General features: G+C 42.6%; 1 protein-coding gene across 1 annotated transcript in view; it reads left to right on the forward strand.

Moving 5' to 3' along the window:
* MPHOSPH9 (M-phase phosphoprotein 9) overlaps positions 1–10,436 on the forward strand; it is an 83,086-nt gene that overhangs the window by 5,346 nt on the left and 67,304 nt on the right. Inside the window, 4 exon segments of the mRNA XM_017888977.1 lie at positions 1,765–1,918; positions 6,888–6,977; positions 8,088–8,457; positions 8,460–8,601. Of these exon segments, the coding sequence (XP_017744466.1) occupies positions 1,765–1,918; positions 6,888–6,977; positions 8,088–8,457; positions 8,460–8,601 (756 nt within the window).

Below are 10,436 nucleotides of genomic sequence, written 5' to 3' on the forward strand. Positions count from 1 at the left end.
GGCCGGATCTCAGCTCACTGCAAGCTCCACCTCCCGGGTTTACGCCATTCTCCTGCCTCAGCCTCTGGAGTCTACAGGCGCCCGCCACCTCGCCCGGCTAGTTTTTTGTATTTTTTAGTAGAGACGGGGTTTCACCGTGTTCGCCAGGATGGTCTCGATCTCCTGACCTTGTGATCCGCCCGTCTCGGCCTCCCAAAGTGCTGGGATTACAGGCTTGAGCCACCGCGCCCGGCCAAAAAATTGTTAATTCTCTGCCCTTTTCAGGAGGAATTTAAGGCAGCTTACATGGGTATATAAAACAATGGGGGTGGGGAGTTGTAAAAAACAAAGGAATATGTGAAGTAAAACGAGAAAGTACATTTTAAAAGGCACAGGGAATGGTCCTACAGTAATCTATATGTACTTGCTGAAAGTTGGCCTCGCATTTTGGTTCTTGTATTACTTGGTGGTCCCTTTAAAGTACACTTCTAGAAGAAATTCCTGTGAGAACAGTGTTTGATTTGGGTGGAGGAAGCTGTGCCTTGCTAGTGAAAATTAGGCAATTAAACTTGTCTCCCTTTTCATTGTGACTGGCAGGTAAATTGGCCACATTTAAACTCGATTATTACAGCTATGTAAAACCCTTTACTGATAACATATGTTCTTCCCTTTCAATTTTTTTTTATTTTTTTTTTTTTTTTTTTTTTTTTTTTTGAGACGGGAGTCTTGCTCTGTCGCTAGGCTGGAGTGCAGTGGCACGATCTCAGCTCATTGCAGTCTGCGCCTCCTGGGTTCAACGGGTTCCCCTGCCTCAGCCTCCTAATTAGCTGGGACTGCAGGCGTGCACCACCACACCCAGCTAATTTTTTGTATTTTAGTAGAGATGGGGTTTCACCATGTTGGCCAGGATGGTCTCCATTTCCTGAGCTTGTGATCCGCCCACCTCGGCCTCCCCAACTGCTGGGATTACAGGCGTGAGCCACTGTGCCTGGCCTCCTTTGAATTTTTAGTAATATTTTCACTGGTCCTAACTATTATTTTACTGTTATTTTATTTATTTATTTTAAAACAAATTCTTTGTGAAAGAAAGCAGGATATCAAGCAGTAAATAAATGAAAATGATCTTTTTGTGACTAGATTTTAAGTACATTTTAATGTTCTGAAATATATTGTGTGTTTATAAAACAAATCCAAAATAACTTACCTGAAGTTTGGAAAAGCAGTACTCCTGGAAAGAATCAGTGCTGTTTTACATACTGAGTAGGCTAAGTAAGTCCTGAATACTTGCTGCTAATTTGCTTGGCACAACTTTTATTCAGCGATAGTGCCGAGATAGGTATCAGCTTATCGTACCAAATTATGGGTATCCAGTGAACAAGATTTGACTGTCATTTGGGGCAGTGGAGAAAGAATCCCTACTGCACAATGAAGGGCTGTTCTTAAAGTTGGGGGAAATAATCCTCTGAAATAGGGGAGATCAGAGAAACTGGAAATTAAATCTTATTGTTTAGCACAGACTTTTTTTATTTTCTGCTGATCCTTTGGAGTGTTCTCTCACTTCTGGAAAAGGTCTTTCTGTTGTGTTCTTAAAAGAATACAGTGCGGTCTTTTACTGCCCTTTTCCTTTTGTGAACCAACTTGTGATCAGATTTTCAACAAATGAGGTGCCATTAGAAGGATTAAATATCAGTGGTTTTGTACTGCTCTGCTAAATCTTGAACTGCTGAATTATTCAACACTTTGATAGAGTGAAGAAAACCATTTGAATTATTTATGTTTCAACAGAAGTAGTCCCCACCTTAGTACAAATGGGGTATCCTCTTTCTCAGGGAAGACCAGACCATCTGTAATTCAAGGTACAGTTGAAGTCCTAACTTCTTTAATGCAAGAGCTACAAAACAGTGGAAAGACTGATTCGGAACTTTGGAAAAGCTGTGAGGTATCTAATTTTGTCTTATTTTTGTAATTTTAAAATAATTGTATTAAAACATACCTCTACTAAACTCTAAATTATTAGAAACTTATGTCCTGAAGAGCATGACACTTTTAAGTTAATGCTAAAGTGGTCAAGTATATTAATTTGGGAATGATATTGAATGAATGGGAAAAAGGTGATCAAAAGTATTTTTTAACAATGTATTACTGATTAGACATTCTAATTTGTATATTAAATATGAACTAAAACATTGTCTTCATTCAGAGACCTGAGAATCCCAAAATTATTAAAATTGTTACTAATTGTAACGTTGTCAGTAACTTATATGGAATTGTCATCATTTTAAAAAACCTAAATCCACTTTGAAATATTTTCAATGTTCTAATTATAAATTGAAGCTTCTATTTAGTACCTTACCATATTCAGCTGTGATACGTTTCATTATATTGTTTTCAGATCAGTGGTTCTTTCTTTGGTCCATAGGTTAAACTGTGATATAAAAATGTGACAGTTAAAAGAATACTTACATGGCCAAACACAGTGGCTCACGCCTATAATCCTTTCACTTTAGGCAGCCAAGGTGGGAGGTTTCGTTGAGGCCAGGAGTTTGAGACTAGCCTGGGCAAGATAGCGAGACCCTGTCTCTACAAATATAAATACATACATAAATTAGCTGGGCATGGTGGCATGGGGTCTGTAGTCGTAGCTACTTGGGAGGCTGATGTGGGAGGATCACTTGAACCCAGGAGGTCAGGGTTGCAGTGAGCTATGATCACAGCACTACACTGCAGCCTAGGTGACAGACTGAGACCCTGTCTCTCTCTCTCTAAAAATAGAGAACCTGTAATCCCAGCACTTAAGGAGGCAGAGGTAGATAGCTTGATCCCAGGAGTTTGCGACCTGCTTGGGCAACATAACTAGACCCCCTCAGTAAAAAAAAAAAAAAAAAAAAAAAAAAAACAACAACAACAACAACAAAAAAAAAACCTTACATATAAATTTTGTTTCATAGAATAATGCTCAAGATAGACTTTCTTAAGGCTGAATTTGATAGTTTTTAATAGAAATGTGTAAACCATTATTCTTAGAAAGCACTAGATCTTATTTTAAACGTTAATTATACTTTTAAAAGCATAATTTGTGTTATTTATTAGTAAGTAGAGTAAGCGAAATGAAAGATTACCTGGTTTAAGAATTCAATAGCAGCAACTGCTAGGTGTAATTATTTATATCCATTATCCATAATTATTGGAATTATAAGAAAGTATTACTATATGCTTAAAAAAATTGAGTTTTCAGTTTTTATACTTTATGCTTGTTTGCATATAATAATCAGTATGTACTAATGTGAAAGACCTTTAAAATGCCCATACAAATGCAATTAAAATGGAATGTTTTATTAAATATATTAAATGTTTCCCCTAATGTATCTACTCATTAGCTTTTTGTTTGTTTGTTTTTGAGACAGAGTCTTGCTCTATTGCCCAGGCTGGAGTGCTGTGGTGCGATCTTGGCTCATAGCAACCGCTGTCTCCCAGTTTCAGGTGATTCTCCTGCCTCGAGTAGCCGAGATCACAGGCGAGCGCCACCATGCCCACCTAATTTTTATATTTTTAGTAGAGAAGGGGTTTTGCCATGTTGGCCAGGCTGGTCTCGAACTCCTGACCTCAGGTAATCTGCCTGCCTTGGCTTCCCAAAGTGCTGGGATTACAGGCACAGGCATAAGCCACCATGGCTGGCCCTCATTAGTTCTTTTTTTTTTTTTTTTTTTGAGACGGAGTCTCTGTTGCCCAGGCTGGAGTGCAGTGGCCGGATCTCAGCTCACTGCAAGCTCCGCCTCCTGGGTTCACGCCATTCTCCTGCCTCAGCCTCCGGAGTAGCTGGGACTACAGGCGCCCGCCACCTCGCCGGGCTAGTTTTTTGTACTTTTTTAGTAGAGAGGGGTTTCACCGTGTTAGCCAGGATGGTCTCGATCTCCTGACCTCGTGATCCGCCCATCTCGGCCTCCCAAAGTGCTGGGATTACAGGCTTGAGCCACCGTGCCCGGCCCCTCATTAGCTTTTGATACCTGAAATTAACATGCTTTAGAACAAAGGAGGCATTGCCATAATGTAGTTTAACTTCTGGAAAATTTGTGTTTTTTTTGTTTTTTTTTGTTTTTTTTGTTTTTTTTTTGAGCGGAGTCTCGCTCTGTCGCCCGGAACTGGGTGCATGGCCCGATCTCAGCTCACTGCAAGCTCCGCCTCCCGGGTTTGCCGCCATTCTCCGGCCTCAGCCTCCCGAGTAGCTGGGACTACAGGCGCCGCCACCTCGCCCGGGGCTAGTTTTTGTATTTTTTATAGAGACTGGGTTTCACTGCGTTAGCCAGGATGTTCTCGATCTCCTGACCTCGTGATCCGCCGTCTTCGGCCTCCCAAATGCTGCGGATTACAGGCTTGAGCCACCGCGCCCAGCGAAATTTTGACTGGTTTAACTAGAAAATTTTACTTTTAACAATTTGAATCAACATTTTTTTTTTTTGACATCAGATCTTTTTTTTTTTTTTTTTTTTTTGAGACGGTCTTGCTCTGTTGCCAGGCTGGAGTGGGCAGTGGCCGGATCTCAGGCTCACTGCAAGCTCCGCCTCCCAGGGTTCGCCGCCATTCTCCTGCCTTCAGCCTCTCGAGTAGCTGGGACTACAGGTGCCCGCCCCTCGCCCGGCTGGTTTTGTATTTTTTAGTAGAGACGGGGTTTCACCATGTTAGCCAGGATGCGTCCTCGATCTCCTGAACTCGTGATTCGGCCCGTCTCGCCTCCCAAAGTGCTGGGGATTACAGGCTTGAGCCACAGTGCCCGGCCTGACATCAGCATCTTAAGTCAGAATCAGAATATATTCCCCTCCATACCTCTCCCCTCCCTTCCCTCCCACCTCCCTCCTCCCTCCTTCCCTCCCTCCCTTCCTTCCTTCTCTTTGTTTCTTTTTCTCTTCTTTCATTCTCTCTCTTTTTTTTTTTTTGAAATAGGGTCTCACTCTGTCACCCAGGCTGAAGTGCAGTGGCACAATCTCTGTTCACTGCATCTTCAACCTCTTGGGCTCAAGCCATCCTCCCACGTCAACCTCCCGAGTAGCTGGGACTACAGGTGCATACCACCATGCCCAGCTAATTTTTGTATTTTTTGTTGAGACGAGGTTTTGCTATGTTGCCCAGGTTAGTCTTGAACTCATGAACTCAAATGATCCACCCACCTTGGCCTCCCAAAGTGCTGGAATTACAGGCATGAGCCGCTGTGCCCAGCCTCTGAGCTCTCTTTTTATAACAGCTTTCAAAATAACGTCAATTTATATTATCCTAAAATGAAATTCATAGGTAAAATAACCTACCTGTACCCACTTTAAAAAATCAATAACATGTATTTGGATATATCCATGTGAGGCACATGTTCATTAGAAGACATAATGAAGTAGTCATGTTTACCTGTATGTAGACTCACTGTGAATTCAGCATCTGAACACAGATCGATGTAGCAATGGTGTGTTGATGATCCAGGTATTGTATACAGCACCTCCACTGGTGACATGCTTTTCTGAAAGGGTGACCAACTTCTCATGAGATTTTGAAACAAGTTTGTTTTGATGTTATGAATACTGTGCAAAATATTTATTGTTTTGTAATATAAAATGGACACAGGACAATTCTTTGTCATGGGGGACTGCCCTATGATCTGCATACCTGGACCCTGCCCACTAAATGCCAGTGACATCCCCCCAGCTTTGTCGTGATTGTGACCTTACAGATTTCCAACATGGAGTTCCTTCCCCATTGAGATCACTGCATCATATTTAAATTTAAAACTTAGGCCTGTAATCCCAGCACTTCAGGAGACCGAGGCAGATGGATCAGTTGAGGTCAGGAGTTCGAGAACAGCCTGGCCAACATGGTAAAACCGTGTCTCTACTAAAAAATATAAAAACTAGCCAAACATGGTGACACATGCCTGTCATCTCAGCTACTTGGGAGGCTGAGGCACGAGAATTGCTTGAACTCGGGAGTCAGAGGTTGCAGTGAGCTCAGATCATGCCACTGCACTCCAGCCTGGGTGAGAGAGCGAGAGACCCCGTCTCAAAAAATGAATAAATAAAACTTAATCCTCTTAGCCACCTATGAGATGTTGTTATTCCCATTTTATAAAGTAGGAAACTGAGGTACAAATAAATTTGTCCAGGGCCCCACGAGTTTTTAGTGGAGAGCTTGGAGTTAGAGTGGGGCAGGGGTAGGAGACAGTTCACAAAGTGAACAATTAAGAGACTTTCTGATGTGGCAAATGTTATGAAGGAAATACATAGGATGATAAGAAAGAAAGGAACTGTTAGGATGGTTTGAGAAGATGACAATTAGGCTGAAATTGCAGGGTGGGAAGACAGCAGTCAGGGTGGGAAGACAGCAGTCAGGGTGGGAAGACAGCAGTCAGGATGGGAAGACCGTAGCCATGGTGAGAGCTGAGCAAGAGCTTGCCAGGTGGCAGGCACAGCAGGTGCTCAGCTGTGAGGTGGGAGACAATTGTGGCATGCTCAAGAACAGGATGCCCGGGAGGCAGGTGCGCAGCCAGCAAGGGACAGAGGGCTGGGGTGAAGTGGGGAGGTGCGTAGGAGCCACACAGTGCAGAGCCATCTAAGGAGAGCTTAGGAGTGGAAAGATGCTGAAAGGCTTTACGCAAGCAGGTAGTTTTCATAGCCACTTCCTGCTGTTGTGTATTGCTGCATATGATCTGTGGCTGAAAATCTCCCAGCCTTGAGGCTGAATGTAGCCTTCTGTAGAACTCCCTGCTCCCTTGGTGTGACGTGCTGGCATACTCCAGCTATGAGAGTGCTGATGGCTCTTGGGATTCGGGATGGATCATGACCTAGAAAGGGCTATTTTACACTGGAGGAATTGTTCTGTGAAATGTTAAGTCAAAAAATTATTTTTAACTAACATATTTTATAATTTAATAGACCAGGTGGTTACAGCTATTCAATTTGGTGGAAAAACAATGCCAAGAACAGATAGTTGCCCAGCAGGAGCAGTTCCACAACCAAATTCAAGTAAGTTGTCATTTACATTGATTCCTTTTTTATATGCATATACATATACATACACAACACATATAGAAATGGAGTCTCACTCTTGTAGCCCAGGTTGGAGTGCAGTGGCGTGATCTCAGCTCACTGTAACCTCTGCCTCCTGGGTTCAAGCCATTCTCCTGCCTCAGCGTCCCAAGTAGGTGAGATTACAGGCACCCGCCAACACGCCTGGCTAATTTTGGTATTTTTAGTAGAGATGGGGTTTTGCCATGTTCGCCAGGCTGCTCTCGAAATCCTGACCTCAGGTGATCCACCCGCCTCGGCCTCCTGCCTGGCACTTTTTAAATTTTATTTTTATTTATTTTTTTTGAGATGAAGTCTCACTCTGTTGCCCAGGCTGGAGTGCAATGGCATGGTCTTGGCTCACTGCAACCTCCACCTCCCAGGTTCAAGCAATTCTCTTGCCCCAGCCTCCTGAGTAGCTGAGAATACAGGTGTGTGCCACCATAACTGGCTAATTTTTGTATTTTTAGTAGAGACAGGGTTTCATCATGTTGGCCAGGCTGATCTTGAACTCCTGACCTCGTGATCTGCCCGCCTCGGCCTCCCAAAGTGCTGGGATTACAGGCATGAGCCACTACGGCCAGCGTCCTTTTTTATATTTGTAAGAAAAAACAATATGTTGTATCAATTTTTGTTTTTTGAGACAAGGTCTCACTCTGTCACCCAGGCTGGTGTGCAGTGACACGATTTTAGCTGACTGCAACCTCCACCTCCTGGGTTCAAGAAATTCTCCTGCCTCAGCCTCCTGAGTAGCTGGAATTACAGATGCGCACCACCATGTCTGGCTAATTTTTAGTAGAGTCAGGGTTTCACCATGTTGGCTAGGCTGGTCTTGAGCTCCTGACCTTGTGATCTGCCCACCTCGCCCTCCCAAAGTGTTGGGATTACAGGCATGAGCCACTGTGCCTGGGCACCAGCCTCAATTTTGTTTATAAACTAAAGATAAAGCATCACATTTTTTTAGAATAGTATTTCATCTTATTTTGAAACATGATATTCTTGTAACAGTCATAAAAATATGATGTTTAATATACTTTCTTACCCAAATCTGTAACTTTTTATTTCCAGCATATACAGGAGGAGATAAAAAATTTAGTCAAATTACAGACTAGTAGTGCTTCCTGTGAAGGAAATTCTTCAAACAAACAAGTATCTTTGGAAAGTCAAATGGGTTTTTTTTCTGAAAGCAGTGAGAGAAATGAATCTGTTATCCATTATCCTGAATCCACAGAACCTGAAATACAGCAAGAAATGTCCACGTCACAACCAGACTGCAATGTGGATAGTAGCTCAGTAAGCAGTGGATATGGCACCTTTTGTATCTCAGATTTAAATCCGTACAAATCTAAAGACCCTAGGGAGTTCATGGAGCACATAGATGTTCCCAAAGGACAGTATGTAGCACCTGCGGTGCCGGCCGATTCACTTGTAGATGGTGTGAAAATGAGAGTTTTTATATACAGACTCCTGAAGAGTGCTGTGCATCTTTAAAGGAAGATGTATCCATTTTTCCTGGTGAATTTGAACATAATTTTCTTGGTGAAAATAAGGTTTCTGAAGTATACAGTGGGAAAACAAATAGGTAAGTAGAATTTCCATCATTCGAAGGGAGTTTATTACATTTAGAATCTAGTAAATAAAGTTCCTTTTAATGGACTATAATAGAATGGGATGTGTTTGAACATTTATCAGTTTGTTGCCTGTAGAAAATTGAAATAAACAAATCACACCACACTATATTCTAATGATACTGACTTTCTTCCCATCTCTAATGTAAGACTGCTAAACTCTTAAGGTCGGAAACTTTGCCAGAAAATAGAAAAGATATTTTTAGCAGATAGGACTGTATCAATAGTGGAAGTTTTTCATACATGTTCATGTAATTTGAATAATTTTTTTTTTAAAGGTGGGGGTCTTGCTTTGTTGCCCAAGCTGGTGTGCAGTGGTGCAATTATAGCTCACTGCAGCCTAGAATTCCTGGGCTCAAGTGATCCTCCTGAGTAGCTAGGACTATGAGTGCATGCTATGTTATCATGTCTAGCTGAAACCGAAAATTATATACGGGGTCACCCAATTTTATGTTTTTTGTTTTTTTTTTTTGAGATGGAGTCTTGCTCTGTCTCCCAGGCTGGAGTGTAGTGACGCAATCTCAGCTCACTGCAACCTCTGCCTCCCTGGTTCAAGTGATACTCCTGCCTTAAGCCTCCTGAGTAGCTGGGACTGTAGGTGCGGGCCACCACACCCGGCTAGTTTGTGTATTTTTAGTAGAGACATAGTTCCACTATGCTGGGCAGGCTGGTCTGTCTCCTGACCTCAGGTGATCTGCGCACTTCGGCCTCCCAAAGTGCTGGGATTACGGTGTAAGCCACTGCTCCTGGCCCCGATTTTATGTTTTTTATTTTCTTTTTTCTAGTCTGTATCCTGCTGAATGTTTTTGTTTGTTTCTTTTGTTTTTATTTATTTTTTAAGACAGAGTCTCACTCTGTCACTCAGGCTGGAGTGCAGTGGTATGATTGTAGCTCACTGCAACCTCTACCTCCCAGGTTGGTATGATTCTCCTGCCTCAGCCTCCTGAGTAGCTGGGACTACAGGCACGTACCACCACGTCCAGCTAATTTTTGTATTTTTAGTAGAGACCGGGTTTTGCCGTGTTGGCCAGGCTGGTCTCGGACTCCTGACCTCAAGTGATCTGCCCACCTAGGCCTCCCGAAGTGCTGGGATTGTAGGCGTGAACCACTGCGCCCGACCTGAATGTTTGTTATGTATAAAAATAATTTTTATAAATTTAGTGACATTTCATGACAAAGGAGGCTTTTGGTAAACTGGCTGAATGTTTGTAAAACAATCCTTAAAATTTCATAATTTATCCCAAATTTTTAGTTTCATATCCCTGAATTGTGTCATCTAAAGCAACACAAATCTTATGTATGTTCAAGTATAATGATTGGTTTATGCCAACAAATACACTTTCGTTGTAGAGATACATTTAGCACTTGGAAAGGCAAATGTAGTGGTTTTTGTTCTAGTCTATGGCTACAGATTTTGTGTATTATTATTATTATTTTTTTCTTTTTTTTTTTGAGACGGAGTCTCGCCCTGTCACCCAGGCTGGAGTGCAGTGGCCGGATCTCAGCTCACTGCAAGCTCCGCCTCCCGAGTTTACACCATTCTCCTGCCTCAGCCTCCCGAGTAGGTGGGACTACAGGTGCCCACCACCACGCCCGGCTAGTTTTTTGTATTTTTTAGTAGAGACGGGGTTTCACCGTGTTAGCCAGGATGGCAGGATGGTCTCGATCTCCTGATCTCGTGATCCGCCTGTCTTGGCCTCCCAAAGTGCTGGGATTACAGGCTTGAGCCACCACGCCTGGCCGACTTTGTGTATTATTAGTCACTGTTAGTCTTTTTTTTTTTTTTTTT

Source organism: Rhinopithecus bieti, unplaced genomic scaffold, assembly GCF_001698545.2.
Source record: "Rhinopithecus bieti isolate Rb0 unplaced genomic scaffold, ASM169854v2 scaffold_574, whole genome shotgun sequence".
Classification (NCBI taxonomy): domain Eukaryota; kingdom Metazoa; phylum Chordata; class Mammalia; order Primates; family Cercopithecidae; genus Rhinopithecus; species Rhinopithecus bieti.